At 42.5% G+C, this 18707-nt stretch overlaps 1 protein-coding gene and 1 non-coding gene across 27 annotated transcripts in view; both read left to right on the top strand.

Annotated features, from left to right (window-relative positions):
• The window catches only part of Pum1 (pumilio RNA binding family member 1), a 114437-nt gene that overhangs the window by 67589 nt on the left and 28141 nt on the right, over positions 1-18707 (top strand). For 11 of the 26 annotated variants that reach the window (XM_021161048.3, XM_029476308.2, XM_085838914.1 and 8 more), the window contains 4 exons: positions 8693-8786; positions 10934-11050; positions 14222-14373; positions 16680-16818. In XM_021161048.3, the coding sequence (XP_021016707.1) occupies positions 8693-8786; positions 10934-11050; positions 14222-14373; positions 16680-16818 (502 nt within the window). The remainder of the gene's footprint in view (positions 1-8692; positions 8787-10933; positions 11051-14221; positions 14374-16679; positions 16819-18707) is intronic. The other 15 variants (XM_029476310.2, XM_029476309.2, XM_029476306.2 and 12 more) reach the window with 3 other exon arrangements.
• Positions 16902-16974, top strand: LOC115030960 (small nucleolar RNA SNORD103/SNORD85). Its single transcript, XR_003836554.1, has one exon. It is a non-coding gene; the product is annotated as a small nucleolar RNA SNORD103/SNORD85 (small nucleolar RNA).

The following is an 18707-nucleotide window of genomic DNA, read 5'->3' as shown; positions in this document are numbered from 1 at the left end:
CCGGCTTTTTAAAATTTTTATTCTCTTTTATCTAACTGTCCTTTACTTCATAGTGAAGGAATTGTGTTTTTTTTTGGTTTTTAGTCTGTGGTTTCATATTACCAGGAATTTTGGGGTTAGTTAATTATTTGGACTTTTGTCTATATCAGAGATACTAGTTGTACAGGTAGTACAGTGTCATAGATGGCTTTTAGGCTGGCTAATTTAAAAAGATTTGCATTTTGGAATCTGTTTAGTTACAGCTTTTCATAGATGTCTTGGTTTTTGCAGTTTAAGGGTGTTGCTACTGTGCATAGACTATCCCATGTTTTAGTTAGGGTTAGTATTGCTATGATGAACACTATGATCACAAGCACGTGGGGGGGGAACGTGTTATTTGGCTTACATTGCAGTCCATCATTGAGGAAGCCAGGGCAGGAACCTGGAGGCAGGAGCTGATGCAGACAGAGGCCATAGAAGAGTGCTACTTAACTGGCTTGCTCTTTATGGCTTCCTAAGCCTGCTTTCTTATTGAACCCAGGATGACCAGCCAAGGGATGGCCCCACCCACAGTGAACCTGTCTCTCTTCCATCAATCACTACTTAAAAGCCTTTACAGGCTTGCCTACAACTTGACCTTACGGGAACATTTTCTAAATTGAGGTTCCCTCCTCTCGGATGTCTATATTTTGTGTCAAAGTTGACATAAGTCTACCCAGCACATTTCATATACCTTAACTATTGTTTTTACCTTCATTCATGCCAATGACATGTTCAGCTCCTGAACTGTATTGCCAGTCCCAAATTAACTTTTTCTGAGTAGATACATAGTTTTAAAAACTCCTGTCTTGGACATCCAGATAACATCTGGCAATCATTATCCTAAGATGTCCAAGTGTCTTTCCATATCCAGTTTCCCAGAGGTGCCTGTAGAGAAGCTGCTAAAGTTAAGGAGGAAGGGTCATTTGTCAGTTGGTATGCATTCTTACTTTTGCATTTTATATTAGTTTCTTTCTGTTGCTATGATAAAACATCATGATCAAAGCAACTTCGAGAGGACAGGGTTTATTTGGGCTTCTAGTGCTAGACAGTGTGTCATCGCAGGGAGACATGCAAGTGACAGGCAGCTGTAGCTATAGGAGCAGGAAGCAGGAAGCTGACTTCTACTGCAAACAATACAGAGTGAACCAGAAGTGACTTTTGAGCTTCTAATCTGTAAACATAAATCCTCAGTGAGATATTTCTTCCAGTAAAATCATACCATCAGCTAGATACCAAGTGTTCTAATGTTTGAGACTGTGGGGCATCTCATTCAAACCACCATGTTTCTCACCATATGTAACTTCATTCCTGTTCTCGCTCTCAGTGCCAGTTGCACCACTTTCCTTTATTTATGTGCAACCAAAAATTCTTCATTTCTTGAACTCCATTGTATAAAGTGGCTCAGTGAGCTAAGAGCTCAAGTGTCTTTTCTTTGCTTCTGTATGTTAAGGTATCAATGCCTTTGCCTGCTTGGGAGCTGCGTGAGAGCAAGGGCTATCCTTTTCTTCCCTTTAGTCAATGAGCCTTTAGGAGGCCTTTCCTCTGTTTCTGTTAGAAGGTTTCTCAGATTAAAATTTGAAACTGTGTAATACCTGGGAAAGTTTTTGGATGTTGTTGGAAAGTTTGTTATCTAACCCCTAGTACCACACTCTTACAGTGTAATAGCCAGGAGAGTTCTTTCCTGGATCAGATGAACTAGATTAGGGTCACTTTGTGGCCATCTGACCAAAAACCATGGCCCTTCATATCCAGAAAATATTCTTTTGGGACCCAGTTTTGTGAATTGATTCAGGTAGATTGTGGCTTCCTGGCTACTCAAAATAACTTATAGTTAGTACCTTTTTCATCTATAGACAAGTATATCTTTGACGAATAGAGCAAAGTTTTCTGTTTGGTTGTCTTCTTCCTAGTTCTATTCAGTCATTACGATGCATTTCATCATTTATATAGTACAAGATAACACTCTATGAGAAGAGATGGGCTAATGCTGGAGAGATGGCTCAGTGGTGTTAAATGTACCTGCTGCTCTTGCGGAAGGCCAGAGTTGGGTTTCCTGTACCCATGTTGGGTGGCTTACAAGTGCCTACTGGTACTACCACCAATTTCCACTATCTAGCTCTGGCTGTCCAGAAATTTGTTGTGTAGACCAGGCAGGCCTCAAATTCTGTTTGTCTGCCCATGCTGGGATTAAAAGTGTATGCATTTAATGCCCTCCTCTGATCTCAGTAACAGGAGTGCCCACCTATACACACAAATTCTAAAATAACAAAAAGAGATAAGACCATCATGTTTATACACCATACATACATACATACATGCATGCATACATACATACATACATACATATTCAGTCTTGCTATGTTTCCTTAACTGGTCTGCTTCTATCTTTTCTTTTTAGGAAGAATGCCTAATTTTTGTGGTGTTTGTATAGAAGCAGGTCTAGACACTAGATGTTAATATATCAGTTAATTGTTGACTCAAGTACTTCTGGAAACCTGAGTTGTGCCTGCAGTGGAATCACATTAAACCAGTTGGTGTAAGTGATATCAGTCAGGTGTGGGCGGGCTCAGTGAGGACCAAGGCATCTTAAAGGGGTGTTTGGGTTGACAGGGCAGAGTGCATTATCTATAATCAGAGTATTCCTGGACTGTAATTCTAGCATCAGTACAAGACTGCATTGAGCTTTGAGTCTCAGTTATGGAGGTCTTGCTTGCGCCAGATGTGTCTCAGACATCACACAGAGCGACTGAGGGTTGTTAAGCTGGTGATCTAGCGCACAGTGCAGTGTTCGGCACAGTATGCTTTTTGATTTTGGGTTCTGTAAGTGAGGAACAAAGGGTGGTCATCTTCCTTTTTTAATTTGCTTCAAATTGTAGGGGCAGCTTTATTTTTGTTTTGTGTTTCTTTGTTGGTGGGGTGAGGGGGAGCTGGTGTTGACAACCACAGAGTACATGGTCTCACCCCAGCTCCTGTCCTGTCCATGCGAGGGTTGCTGTTGATGTTTATGGAAGTTGGTTTTGTAACAAAGCGTCAGCTTTATTGAGCTACATGATACAAAGCTTCAGTGAGTAGGGGAAAGGTGGTTTTGATTTACGTCCTTTTTTTCTTTGGGCTTTGGATTCTTTAGTTTCTTCCCTAGTCTCTGGTGCTCATTGTGAATGCGACCTCTCAGATTTATAAGAGTAAGAGTTCTACAAATCCTTTGGGCACTTAGGTGATCCCTGCAGACTTGCTTTCTTGTCTGCTTTGTGGCATGGTGAGGGATTGAACCAGGAACCTGTGCAGGCCCAGCATGTGCTCTGCTTCTGAGCTGCTTTACCAACCCCTAGTGTTGAGGGTGTGCTTGTGTGTGTGTTCTAAATATATGGTATGCAGAAGAGTATGGAGGAACATTACATTAAAAAATACGTCAAGGTATTTAAAAGTAAAAAATCTCTATTTGCTTCTATATACTTATGAAACATGAAGTATTAGCTCAGATTGAACATGAAAAGGATTTTGGAATGCTTGCAGCGACAGTGTAAGAGGAAAAACTGGACATTGTTTCCGTCTTTGTAATAATTTGCAGGTATAAGGCTAATAGTAATAATTTTTGGAGAATATTTAAAGAGTTTGAAGAATCCCAATTGGGTCCAGGTGAATAAAACATTCATTCAAGTGATTCATTCAGGATTGCCCTGCATGGAAAAGGGGCATGACTCATTCGAAGACTCACTCTAGACTATTTTCTCCACACAGTATCATTTTTTTTTTTAGATTTATTTATTTATTATATGTAAGTATACTGTAGCTGTCTTCAGACACTCCAGAAGAGGGAGTCAGATCTCGTCAACGGATGGTTGTGAGCCACCATGTGGTTGCTGGGATTTGAACTCTGGACCTTCGGAAGAGCAGTCGGGTGCTCTTACCCACTGAGCCATCTCACCAGCCCCCCAGTATCATTTTTGATGTCCTTCTGGACTGTTCTTTCTACTTTTTTGCTTTTTCCTTATGCCTTCTTAATTTTGAAAAACAGCCCCCAAAAGTTTTTGTATTATCAAATTCATGCCATTCTGTGTTATGATATTTGAGCAGTTTTTAAATGAAATATCATACAATTTTTTATTTATATTCCCACCAGAATATTTTGGAAATCATTACTAAATTTCATGTAACTGAAGCTAAAACTGTTATGTCGGCATAAGCTAGAGTGTTGATACATTTTATTTATAACAGTTGAAAAATAGCATAAGACAAGGTCTCATGCTACTGGGACTGACCCAGAAACTGTTAATTGTGTAGCTGAAGGCCTTGATCTTTCTGTTTCTGTCTCCTGAGTGCTGGGATTATAGAGTGTACACATGTGATTGGTAACTGAGTATGACTCCAGCTGCAGGGGATCCAGTGTTTACTTCTCATCACCCAAGTGCGTGTGTGTGGGCAGGCACACCCCCTGTCTGTCCTTGTCTCACACACTCACTCAGTTGCTTTATTAGTGATTAACTGTTGTTCTTAATAGGCCATAAGTTGCACAACTTTAGTGTTTTTTGAGATTCAGTCTCTCTATAGCCATGGCTGTCCTGGGACTCCTGCATAGCTCAAGCTTTTCTCAAACTCCAAGAGAAGTGCCTCCCTCTACCTGCCTCCTGAATGCCGGCCTACTGGCCAGGGCACTGGCTTTATTTGCATAGCTTTAATGTAAGCCATCTTTAGAATTCACTAGTGTCTTATGCGTTGTTCTGAGGAAGACTTGAGACTGACGAGTTATAGGATTATTTAAGGCTACCTCAGTGTAGCTTTAGTTTGCTCAGAGATACAGAAACATTCATGTGGTAGAGGATTGGCTTTTAGTTTTGATCTGAGATCTCAGAAATCATTTACCCTGGAATCAATCAACGTCAGTCAGTCTGTCTGTCTGTCTGTCTGTCTGTCTGTCTGTCTGTCTGTGCTAGAACTCATGTAGACTAGGCTGGCTCAAACTTAGAGATCCTCCCTAGTTTTTTTTTTTTTTTTTTTTTTTTTTTTGGTTTTTCGAGACAGGGTTTCTCTGTATAGCCCTGGCTGTCCTGGAACTCACTTTGTAGACCAGGCTGGCCTCGAACTCAGAAATCCGCCTGCCTCTGCCTCCGGAGTGCTGGGATTAAAGGCGTGCGCCACCACGCCAGGCTCCTAGTTTTTTTTTTTTTTTTTTTTTTTTTTTTATCTGCTAAGGAACAGTGAAGGTTTTTTTGTTGTTTAAATATAGCATTTGTTTATTTAATGTATTGGTGTTTGGCATGCATATAGACTATTGACTCTTTTCTGAGACACATAAACAGCAGCAAAACTTGAAACAAAAAGAAACTAGTGAGATCTTTTGGTCTCTGAGGCTGCTCCCTCCCCCCCTTCATCCTAGGAATGCAAAGACTCGTCCTGTAGAGTTGTCTTACCCTCACATTCAGCTTTGCCCATAGCTTTGGGGGAGGAGGGGCGGCGAGGGAGGCATGGTGTATATGACAAGAAACTGTTCTTTTATGATAACTTAGCATCTTTTCTTGTAACTTCCAAAAACCTGTGTGTGTGTGGGTGGGTGTGTTCGTGCATGCACGGCACGCGGGAGGAGAGAGACCACACAGAGCACTGGTACTGCTGTGCTGGGTGGTTCTGGGCTTTTGGATCCTGAACATTGCCCTTTGTAAGCTCACAGAGTGAGGGGCATAGAAGAGTCAAAGCATTTTGTCATAGATACCCAAACTGTGTTTGCAGTATTTGTTGGGAATCCTCATAGGACTGAAATATTTGCTGGATTTTCCCTGTCCTCCCTGTGAGTGAACTGTAATTAGCACAGTGCTCATCTGTGCTGTCCTGCCACAGGCACTTCCTAGTGCTCACAGTGCTCCTTTCCCAGTGTTGGTCACTGGCTCCTTTATGAATTCATGACAGTGGTAGCAGAACTCAGGTTTGCCACCAGAGGGCATTAGTGTAAGTTTTTAAGGATCTTTGGAGACTGTATAAATTAGCATCTTAGCAAGTGTTGCCAATTACCCAATTTTGATTTAGGTACTCTTTCTAGTTAGTATTGTACCAAAGAGAACATTACAAAATTGATGTAATCTAGTATATAATCAAATCTGATGGCTATAGATGTATAATTAGCTTTTGTTAAATTGTTTACTACAAAATGCTCTCATAAAGAAAATCTCCTTTTTTTCTTATAATCACTAATTATTAAGTAGTCCTTAACCACAAACTACATGTGGCCTCTTGCAAGGCTAATGTATGTGGTTCCTGTTAGAAGTAATGATCCTTACCTTGAAATGTGACCACATGAGGGTGGGGACTGCAGATTTAGGGAGGATTGCTCTTAAGGTATTCACACATATGTGTTTTTGTGTGTGTTTACAGTGTATAAATACTGAGTACATGATGGATGTAGCGAGGAGAGTCTGGAGTGTTGTTGGAGTGTGTCGGGATGCCCTCAGCAATGACATTCTGCATGCACCCTTAGCTCCCAGTTGTATACTGTCTGGAAGCCCAGCAGTGGGACTTTTCAGTGAGATGGGTTTGTTGAAAGCAGGGCTGTGAGGGTGGCATAGAAGCAAATGTTAGCATTGGTGAGAATGTGACTGTTGCAGAAAGTTTTATTAGGTTTTTATGTAGCTTTTACCTTAGTTTTTATTTATTTGCTTTTTAAAATTATTTTTTGGTACTTGTGATTGAACCCAGGGCTCAATACATGCTAAGTGAATGTTTCATCACTAAGCTATATTCCCAGCCTCTTTACTCCTGTGTGGATGCCTCCAGTTGCTGGAGACACTCTTCTTGAGATAAACTTGCAAAACCCATACATAAATGCAGCTTCAAAGACACACTGACTGACTAGCTCTCATTGTAGGGTGGACAAGTGTTTGGAAAGCTTGAGAAATTCATCTATTCTCTGTATTTCACTGCTTGGTATTAGATGTGTATGAGGTAATGCCTTTTTATTTTTATCAGCATCATGGTGAAATTTTACTTTAACCTTTGAAAAGGAAAGCCAAAGGGTTTTTTTGATTTGTTTTTGTTTTTTAAAATCTGTATATGATTATGTTTCCTAAGGACCGACAAGATGGTTTTTTTTTTTTTTTTTTAAAGAAAGATTTGAAGTATAGAAAGTAAGATTCAGGTTGAAGTGGCCACTGTGTTCAACATATGCAACTTTTTATGTAAAAATATTTGTAGGGACTTAGAGAGATGGTTCAACAGTTAAGAGCACTGGCTGCTCAGAGGATCCAGGTTAAATTCTCAGCACCCACATGGCAGCTCACAACTGTCTGTAACTCCTGTTCCAGGGGAGCTGACTCTCACGAATACAGGCAAAACACCCACCAATGTACATAAAAGAAAAATAAACTATCAAAATATTTTTAGACTTATGTGTATGAATGTTTTGCCTGCATGTATTCGCATACACAGACACACAGACATCTTCCCCCCCCCCCCCCCCCACACACACACACATCTTTACCTGGTGCACACATAGGTCCTGGGATTGAACTTGGAGCAAAAGCAGCAAGTGCTCTAATCAGCTGAACCATCTCTCCATAATTGAGACAGAGGTAGGGCTTAAGGCCACAGGATTAAATCTCTATTGTATACATTAACAGTAAGAATAGTTTCAATGGTAATTTTGCTGAGTTGAGATCATGGCACCTTCCAATGCCTCTTGATATAGAGGGCTGTAGTTCAAGGTCTGTACTACCAGTTAGATATCACCTAGTGATGTGAACTTGGCTGTTGATGGATCCTATAGAAAGAACAGGTGGTTGGAAGCTATGTTCTGGGAATAGGGCTATTCAGCAATTTGTCTCTGGAAGAAAGCCTTTGAGGCTCTTTGCAATCAGGCTGCCAGCTTCACCTTTCTTCATCACTTCAAGATAAACTGTTCCTGTTCCTTGCATAGTAAATACTTATTAAATGAACAGGTGAATTGCTGACTGTGAATATTTTACATTAATAGGTACGTATATGGGGTCATTTTAGTGAGAAGTGTAAATTACGTTCTCTCTTTCCTGTGAATTAAAATTTTGTCTGCAGGTACAGATGCCACCAGTGTAGGAGGTCAGAGGACAGCTTGTAGTCCTAGGAATGAGACTCAAGTTGTTAGGCTTAGAGTTAAGAACCTTGCTGGTTCAGTGACAATTTGTCAATAGCTGTACTTCTGTTCTTTTCACTGTCCAAGAAGAATAAGATTAGGAGACCCTGAAACTCCCAAAGCCAGGCATTTCTCTTAATTCATTGGGAAGAACTGCTACTTTATTTAGGAAGGTATGCAAAATAATTTTTCTAGAGAGTAAAGCAAAGTTTTCTTATCTTCTCCAAAGCACGACTAGGTAAGAACTCATTTGCTCGGTCTTAGAAGCTGTTTGGGTAGGCTCTGACCTTGGTCTCGTGGAAGTCACTTTGCAGTGTTCTTACCTGACTCTGAGTAACTCTGTGTTAGACTCTTGCTGGCTACTAGTGAGGATTTTTCATATGTTTGTATATCAGGAGTTTAGGAAAGGTGAGACTTAGGACCAGTCTATGGAGAGAGGAGAACTAATGGAGGCAGTGAGCGAGAATGGATACTGGAGCATTATTCTTCCAGGGAGTGGAGCATCATGTGTAACAGAGGCTAATGAAACATCATTTCACAGGGCAGTTCTCTAACTATAACATCTTTCTCTTGCCCCAGCTATTCCAAAGACCCAATGCCCTTGCTGTTCAGCAGTTGACAGCTGCCCAGCAGCAGCAGTATGCACTTGCAGCAGCCCACCAGCCTCACATTGGTAAGTCCTTAAGCCCATGTCTCTTTTCTACCTAGGAGAGGTGGATGCTGGGAAAACCAGTAACTCTCACTAACATTAAAGTCCATCCTAACACTTGGGAGCCAGAGAGAGTTTAGAGGATGTCATGAGTTCCAGGACAATCTGATCTATATAATAGATAATGCATTTGGGGTGAGCCTAGATTATACAGTGATTCCCCGTGTCTTCCAAAAAAGAAAAGTCAAGGGTAGATGGAATTCAGACAAATGCCTTCTACAGAGTAAGTGGCTTCTTTTTTGTATTGAGTTATTTCTTCCCCCATATTTTATTTTTGATGTACTAGACCTGAACTTATAATACTTCTCTGGACTCTATTCCTCCCCCCCACTCCCAAATCAGGATTTAAATAATTTACTAGAGAAATGACTACTGATACCACTTGGTAAGATTTCAGGTAACAGTGCTGGTGTGTGGTAATTCACACATTTATCCCAGAACTTGGCAGACAGAGGCAGGAGGACCTCTATGAGTTCCAAGCCAGCCAGGGCTATACAGTGACATTCTGTCCCCCCAAATAAATAAATGAGTAGATTTCCACATCTGTGATTAGGTTGTTGCAGCTGTGAATAGACCAGATCAGCTCCTCAGCTTACTGAACAGCAGATAGTGCTTTTTTTCCTTTCAGATCCATCTTCCAAGCCTTCCTTCTTGTCATGAGTTTGGTAGGCATTTTAATCTTCACTTTGACCTTTCTACCTATTTGGACCTCTATTTTTAGATCTCTGAGACAGGATCATGGTGTAGTCTCAGCTAGACTTAAGACTCATGTCGGTTCTCCTGCCTCAGCCTCCCAAGTGTTGCTATCACAGATGTGACTGCTCTTCCTGGCAGCCCCGCCAGACCTTCTTAAGGGTTCTTCAAAACAAAATACTCTTAACTGTAACTAAGTGGGAGGAGAGATTTCTTTTATTCTTGCTTTAAATGTAACAGAAATGAGCAGAAAGGCTATGGCAGCCCTGGGTGTGGTGGTCAAGGGAGAAGAGGGTTTAATCCTACCCTAGTTGCCACAAGACCCGCCAGTGCTGTGTACATGTAAATTTTCATTAATACCAAAAACCCCTTTGAAACATTGTTTTTAGTAGAAATAATTCCTCATTTAATAAAAGTGTTTTGAAACAGTTTTAATAGTAAAATTGAAAATTCATATGATTTTAAGACTTGGAGATGGAACTCAGAGTATGCACAGAGGAATCCGAGGCCCTGGATTCAATCCCCAGCAACACAGACAGTAAAATTAATTCCTAAGAGTCTGTCCAGCTGAATTTAAGACTGTGACAGGGGCAGGTATAGTTTGGAGGTAAGGGGTTGCCTGCCATTCTGGAGGTGTGAGTTTACTCTTAGCCAGGAGACAGTAAAGAAATGATATACATGATTTGTTGCAAGCATTGCTTTAGTAAAGATGGGAGAGGTTGCCCATAATGGGCTAAAGTAGGCATTGTAGTCCAGCACTTTGAAGGTTGAGGCAGGAGGGTTCAAGGCCAGTGAGACCCCCATTTCATAGAGCCCACTAGGACCGGGGAGAAGCTTGGTAGGTAAGAGTGTTTACTGGGCAAGCAAGAAGATCGAGTTCAAATGTTCAGCACTAACCTGAAGGCAAGTAGATCCCAGCTTTGGGGAATGGGAACAAGAGGATCCAAGGAGCCTGCTGGCCTGTGTGGCTAAAATGGCAGGCCTCTTGTGCAGCAAGACAACGTGTCTTAAAAAATAAGGTGGAAAGCCTTAGAGCTATGGGTCTCAACCTTTGGGCTCTTGTATCAGATAGCGATGAAATAATTTTATGGTTGGGAGTCACCACAACATGAGAATTAAAGGTTCTTAGTGTTAGGAAGTTTGAGAACCACTGCCACAGAGGAAGGCACCTGTTGTCTTCTCTGTCTTCCTTGTGTATACACACAGATACATAGACATAGACACACACAGACACACACTGACTTGGATAAATGCCACTATGACTTTTTATTGAGGTTATATTATCTTTGTGAAATTCCTCTTTACTCTCAGCCTGTTCTCTCTTCCCTTTTGTCCCCTTCATCTATAGCCTGGAATGCCAGCCAGACTAGAGAGGTGTGTAGTAGGGCTGCAGTTTGGTCGTTTGTTTTTACTGACAGGTATGTTTCCAGCAGGTTTAGCTCCCGCTGCGTTTGTCCCCAACCCATACATCATCAGCGCTGCTCCCCCAGGGACGGACCCCTACACAGCTGGATTGGCTGCAGCAGCGACACTCGGTGAGACACGTGCTGCATGAGGGATTTGCTCACCTGCTAGAAAAGTCCTTTGAAACGGGCATGCCTTCTTTCTACTCTGCCAAAGCCATGTCTCCAACAATGCCTCCTGATTTTAGTGCTAGTCCCTTGTTAGTCATATTTCTCTGCTTAGCTATTGTCCTGTTCTGCCTAGGAAAATAAGGTGGTCACTTATCCTGTCCCACAGTAGCTTGTGTCCACAGAATTACTTGTTGATAGTGCAGGGGATTTGCTCAGCTTTTCTGTTGGTTCCATAGGGAGCTCACTGTTTCCTTACCTTCTCGATGCTTTGTGGCTTTCCCTTTCTCCAGTCCTCTAAATTGCATAGCTTTTGAGCACAAGTCTTAACACTTCTCCCTTGGATTTCTCTTCTCCCTGCCCTGAAATGTGGCGTGGCTCTGTTATTCTCACAGCTCCTCAGAGCCTGAGGAGATGATGGTGGGTCCTTGGGATTAGTACTACAAAGCTCTAGTGTCAGAATTCCGAAGATTGGCTGAGCTGGCTCATCCTCTGTCGATGACTTGTGTGTGCAAAGCTTACCAATGCCCTGCTCTTTTATTCTTGAATAGTCACATGGGCTCTCACAATACACCATAGCTAGTCCCATCTGATTTCGGGTTCCTTACTGTACTGGCTTGGGCCTCTGCCTGCAGATAGCAATCACTCTTTGTGCCTGGCACGACCTGACTTTAGTTTGGATTCTCTGTTGTGTCTCTGTTGCTGACAACTTTTATTTGCTTGTGAATGGATTCACAATGGTCTTTTCCTTCCCTGAACTTGGAATTTTTTTTTTTTTTCCAAAGTCAGGTACCTTTCTCCTTTTAATCTGTGTAGCACAGTTGTTGTCTCAGAGGGGCCATAAATGTTAAGTGGCTTCATTTCAATATGAGAACAAAGGCAGCAAACAGCATCTGAAACTGTTGGGGTGCACACCTGTGTAAGTTACAGTCTTTTCAACTAGTTTCAGTGTAAGATTTCAGTGACTGGAGTGTGGTGCTCAGTGATGATGTAGATTATCTCCACAGTTGTTTCCCTGATTATGATGGCAGCCTATTTACTACTTGCCTTTGGGAGTTAGACAGCACAGCCTTGTCAGTAGTGTGACCTTGCCTGGCTCCCACTAACGTTTGCCACACCGAAGTACTATGTACTCTGCACTGTCCTTAGTGCTAGTCTCTCAGAGTTCTTGATCATCAGGATGATGAATGTGTAGTTGATGAGATGATAAGTTGTTTGCACATCACCTAGACTAAAGATGATTTAAATAGTCTGCTAGATAACAAGAGACATTAACTACCCAGACCACCGAAGGAAGGATTTTGTTAACACGGAAATTGAACCAGGAGTTCTGATTAGCCAGTTTCAGCTAAGCACTCTGACCACATGACCAAGGTCCAAGTAGTAGAAGCACCAGCTCAAAGATTTGATAGCTGCCTGTAACTGTTTAAGGTGCTGTCCTTGCAGAACCACACCCACCTTCTTAAAGGCCACACCTGTAACCTGCTGTGTGAGCAAGAAACCCAGGCTCTGGGGCAGCTTCCTTAGGCGCCTTTCTCCCCTGCCCCCTTGTGGCTTTTTTACCTTACTGCTCTATGGGCACTAGTCAGGTGAGTTTGGAGACTGTCATTTTCTTTAACTTGGAGACCAGGCTTTTGAATTGTTTAAGGTTCTGAAAAGTCAACAAGGCACTTTAGTCCATATTCTTGCTGTAAGAAGATGGTCCATATTGTAACACATTTCCTCAGCAACACGTGGGCATTCTTGGTCATGGTAAGCCATAGGCATCAAACAGCACCCACCTAGATGGAGCTTATCATTAGGCAGTGATGCAGTCTGCCTTGTGGAGTAGAACCTTGCCAGTGTGTGCTGGTTTATTTTTATTTAATGAGAAGCAGCTCCTCTGCCAGCACAGCTGTACTATTTGGAACAGCTTGGAGCCTAAATGCAAGGCTGCTCACTCTTAGTCATGCTGCGCGTGCTTAGCCTTGTGCTAGGACTGAGAAAGAAGGCGTGTTTCACCAGATTCCAGGAGCTGTCTTTGAACAGTTTCTTCTTTTTTCTTCTTGTGTAAGTTCTTTTAAATATGTAAAATATACTCAAACTATTTACTCTTTAAGTCCCGACACTGTCTTGAGGGTGGATTCACATCTTTTTTTGTTTTTTTTTTGGTACCAACTTCAGCATTAAATTTTGATCTAGACTTTGACCCCACTGGCTGCTCTCCAAGCTACCTTATTATGTTCAGATCTGCAGCTTTGCCTTGTGTGGCGGACGTTGAGCTGTCCCTTCTCAGTAGAGAAGGTGAACTGTTGGCCTGGAGCAGAGTGTTGAATTTCTGTGCTGTGGTCAGTGGCTCTGGTGAGTCAGGGTTAAGGTGCACTGTGCTTTTGTCAGTAGCAGTCAGCTTGAAATGTGAGACTTGATATAACAATGTGTGTCTGCGTGCTTGTTGTATTGAATAACTTTGTGACTTTAAACATGGACAAAATAGTCAAAGATTTTTGAAATTGTGTGTGGAGGTCCAGTTATGTGAAGGGTCATAGATTGCATCTGGGGTTAGTGATGCAGGGGCTTGGTAGCCTCAGCTAGTCCTCAGGTGACTGGTGAAGGCAGAACACAGCTGAAATTTGTTCTTTTCCTTTCTGTTTAAACTCATGCACTTTCTATGTATTCCTCTTTCACAGCAAACTTTGTCTGATGTCTACCATGCATCTTTTCTTTCTCATGGGGTAAACATGACTTCTGGCTGGATATGCTGTTTCATGTCTATAATCCAGCACTTGGGAGGCTAAGGAAGGAGCAGCTCTAGTTTGAAGCCAGACTAGGCTACATAGCACGGCCTTGTCTAACAAACGGATCTCACAGTTTCTCCTGTTTTTAAGCCCTATTCCTTCAGTTCCCCTCCCAGCCTCTCTTTTCAGTAGTTTTCTCACTTTACCCATACATGTCTGGCTTTAGTGCAGCCTGGCTTCAGAAGAGCATCAAATACAGTAGCTCAGTTCCTCCCTCCTCTCTCATAAATATTGGCTAGCACAAATCTTTGTGTTCTTAAATATATATATATATATTTTGGGGGGGGGGTCTCACCTTTTAAGATCTGAATAATCCTAAGATCACACTTGTAAAACTTCTCTTTTCTCTGGTTCCCTCTAGGCCCAGCTGTGGTCCCTCACCAATATTATGGAGTCACGCCATGGGGTGTCTATCCTGCCAGTCTCTTCCAGCAGCAGGCCGCTGCAGCTGCAGCAGCTACAAACTCTGCTACTCAGCAGAGCGCTCCGCAGGCCCAGCAGGGACAGCAGCAGGTAACAGGAGAGCCTGTGAGGGTGGGTGTGATGTGATGTGTGCTAGTGACAGACCAGTGAGTACATCTGTGTGCAAGCGACTCACAACTGATGTTGATGTCTTCATAAACACAGGGTTCCTGTGTGTGTGTCTGTCTGTCACAGATGATGTTGCTCTTCATCATAAAATGCTGAGTGCCTGTGTACACGGTCACATACTTGTTCCAGTGCTCATTAGCGGATACATTATTGTTGTTATTAGCCTCTGGGTGTCATTCTTCAGGAGCCAGCCACCTTGTTTGTTGAGACAAGTATCTCTTACCCATACCTGGCACTCACCAATTAGGCTGGGCTATTGGTGAGCCAGGATCCCTCCGTCTTTCCGTCGCTAACACTGGGATAAGTCCATGACCATAGTGTGCTGGTTCTGGGTCACATGCTTGGGCAGCAAACACTTAATGATTTTTTTCAAAAATGCCCCTCGTCCCCCTTTTCATTTTTTGGCTATTTTGAAACTCACTGTGTAGGCCATTTTTTCAACTCAGAGATCTGTTTGTCCTTGCTTACTGAGTGCAGGGATTAAAGGTATGGGTCACCATTCCCTGCCAGAATGTTAGAGGAGGTTCCAGGATAGCCAGGGCTACACAGAGAAACCGTCAAACACAACACACACACACACACACACACACACACACACACACACACACACACGATTTAAGAGGGCTTAGGTTCCAAGGGGTTAAAGTTTATGATGGCTGAGGGAATGTGGTAGCAGCTGATGGGGGGGGGGGGAGGCAGGGAGAGAAAGAGTTAGTCCACATCTCAAAAAAGTGGGAAGCAAAGAGCATACTGGGAAATTTCAAGCTCACCCTATTGGCCTACTTCCTCTAACAAGACCACACCTCTTAATTCTTCTTAAACATTTTTTTACCACCTGGAGTCAGAGTAGTTAAACATGAACCTATGGGGCCTATTTTCACTTGAAGCTCCATCCAAGACAGAAAAAGAAAATGTGGTTGAGAATTTTGTGCTTTGGTTTGGGAGTTTGCTCAGTTGGTATTATTTCCGTGTTTTCCTAGCACATATAAAGCCCTGGGTTCTATCCCTAGCACCATGTACAACTGAGCATGGTGGCATGCCTAGTGGAGGTAGGATGATAAGTAGTTCAGAATCACCCTGAGCTACACACTGAGTTTAGAGATGACTGTGTAGTCTGCACAGATACTTCTAGGTTCTGAGGCTGCCCCCTGTCTGGGCTGATCCCTCCATGGGACAGAACTCTGACATTGCACTATGTTTTCTTCCTTCTTTCAATTTATTTACTTTTGTTTTATTTGCAAGAGTGTTTTGCCTGCATGCATGCATGTATGCACATGTGTCCCCTGGTATCTGCAAGGCCAGAAGAGGGCATTGGCTCTATTGGAGCTGAAGTTGCAGCAGTTTTTAGCCACCATGTGGGTGCTGAGAACAGAACCCGGGTACTTAGTTAAGAGCTCTTACTGTTAAGCGAGGCTGTCTCTCCAGCCTTATTGACTAGAGTGCACAGACTTTGCCTGCCTTGTTTATAGTTCTTACTGTCTGATCTGTGGTCAGGGCTATTTGATTAAAGAGCAATGCTGTGTTAGTTTTTTTCTCTTCTCTTTTGTTTGTTTCCCTCCCCTCTTCTCCCCCCCACCCCCTCCTTTCTTTAAGATGGGGTTTCTCTGTGTACCTCTGCCTCCTTAGTGTTAAGAGTAAAGATGTGTGCCACCACTGTCTGGCATAATCTACTGTTTCGAGAGGTTGTACTTAGAACAAAGAATACCAGAATGAAATTTTACCAAATGATGGATAAATTGAATTTTTACCCTAGTAGCCACACCATGTGTTGAAACCATTATAATAAACATTTTGGGCTGGAGAGATGGCTCAGCGGGTAAGAGCACTGACTGCTCTTCCGAAGGTCCTGAGTTCAAATCCTAGCAACCACATGGTGGCTCACAAGCATTCACAGTGAGATTTGATGCCCTCCTCCGGTGTGTCTAAAGACAGCTATAGTGTACTCACATAAATAAATCTTAAAAAAAAAATAAACATTTTATTCCTGGCAGTGGTGGCACACACCTTTAATGCCAGCACTTAGGAGGCCGAGACAGGTGGAGCTCTGAGTTTGAGTTCTGCAGAGTGCGTTCCAGGACAGCCAGGACTTTGCTTCCTCTCCCCCCCCTTAATTTTATTTATTTATTTATTTATTTATTTAGCTCTCATTTAAAAGACTGACTCTAGTAGAGTATGTGGTGTGTCCTCTGTAAGTCCTTTGAGATAGCATTTCTGCTTATTATTCCCAGGTTCTTCGTGGAGGAGCTAGCCAACGTCCTTTGACCCCAAATCAGAACCAGCAGGGACAACAAACAGATCCCCTTGTAGCAGCTGCAGCAGTGAATTCTGCTCTTGCCTTTGGACAAGGATTGGCTGCAGGTATGCCAGGTAAGATTTGCACTGATGTTCCTAATAGTTTGTGGGGCCCAAAAGGTATGAATTGAGGGAGTGTTTTTGGCTTATGACTGGGGACTGGCAGGGATGATACATACTTGCCCTCACTTAGACCAGAGGTCGATGATGAGAGCTTTGTTCTGAGCCAGTCATTGGTCATCACGGTTATCTGAACACTTGACGGATGTGTATGTCCGTACACATGAGAAGGTGAGCTTTGCTTTGTTGGTCTCTCTTTGCCTCAGGACTTAAAGTGGACAGAGCGCTCATCCTGCTTTCACAATAGTCTTTGGCTTTGGTCTGAATGCCTGTGTATTTGAGCAGCTTGACTGAGAAAGAATTTCTGCTGTTCTCTTAAGTAGCCACCATTTGTAATTGTAGGGTTTCTAAGTGTTGTTTGGTTACCCACTGAGTTGTAAATACGTTAATGTGTCACCAGTGTCTGTTGGTCTTTTTATTGCCTTGTTGGTGAGCATTGAACATAGATTAATGTCATGTTCTTCATTGAAACAGGTCCTTAATTTTGTGACACTTTCTTGTCCGATATAGCCATTTATAAACTGAGAAGCCTCACCTTGCCTTGTGTATTTTGTTACTTATCTCTGGGTCGTATTAGGTCTCCTGTGCATGTGCACACAATTTTTACTAAGACCTGAAGATGCTTGGTAGCAGTGAATAATTTTGTCAGTTGAACCTAGCCTAGCTCTTCTCACTGGATTACTGTGTGGTATGCAAATACTGTGGTTGTTGTACTCGTACTTCTGCTACTTGTTTAGTAAAGAAAGCAGTACATTGGTCTTGGCTAGCCTTTGATGGAATGGTATTCCCTGTCCTAAATTGACCAACAGAAGAGGGCACTCCTGTCCCTTAAGTGCTGTGACACCCTTCTCACTCAGCTTTTTTTTTAATTCTCCCAAGGCTTTTTAGAGATTGGGCAATTAATGCTCAGAGATTCAAGGCATTTCATCTGTCTAAGTGACAGAGCCAAGTTGTACAACCAGGTTCATGTAATCCCAAAGCTGAATTTGTCTTTATTTATAATATGTTGGTATTCAGTATACATTTTCCTTATGTAATTCAGAAGTTCCTTTGATTACTGTGGACTGCAAGACCCATGTGTGTGTGACTCTAGACTGGTTAGTACTGAAACTTGTTTGTACTATAAACAATATGAATTCAATGCTGGGTAAGAGACTGGCATCTGTCTTAGTTACTTTTCTGTTCCTGAGATAAGACACCATGATTAAAGCAACTTAGAGAAGAGTGAGTTTATTTGGGGCTTACAGTTTCAGTGTTAGAGTCCAAGTCATAATGGCAGAGAAGATGGCAGCAGGCATGGTGCTGGAGCAGTAGCTGAGCGCTTCTGTCTTGATCCATAAGCCTGAGGCAGAGAGAGCAAACTAGGAATGATGTGAGCTTTTGAAACCACAAACTCAGCCTCTTGTGATAACACCAGAAAGGCCAAACTTTGTAAAATTTCTGAACAGTTCTACCAACCGGGGACCAAGTATTCAAATGGCCTATAGAGACCATTCTTATCCAAACCAGCACGGCAGCTAAGAGCTCCTGTAGACTGTAGTAACTGAAACACGGAGATGATTTTAGTCTGGCACATCAGCAGCCTCAGTACTCAAGCCCTGCAGCACCCACACTGCTGTGATAGCCTGGTAACCTAGGCTGCTCTCACTGGTGGCCAGGTGGCGTTTGTAGGGAGGTGGGACTGGAGTACTGTGAAATTTCATCATGTCATTTAGAATGGCCACGTGATTTAACACTCACTAATCATTTATTGGAGGACTTTCCACCTAATACCTTGCATGGTGGTTAAAACCTTGGCAGCGGAGATTAACCAACATGGTTTCTACTTGTGTGCTGCTTACTCT

Source organism: Mus caroli, unplaced genomic scaffold, assembly GCF_978045245.1.
Source record: "Mus caroli unplaced genomic scaffold, Mus_caroli_1 scaffold_6, whole genome shotgun sequence".
In the NCBI taxonomy this organism is placed as follows: domain Eukaryota; kingdom Metazoa; phylum Chordata; class Mammalia; order Rodentia; family Muridae; genus Mus; species Mus caroli.
Note: the sequence above shows the minus strand (reverse complement) of the source record. Positions and strands in the feature narration are given on the sequence as shown.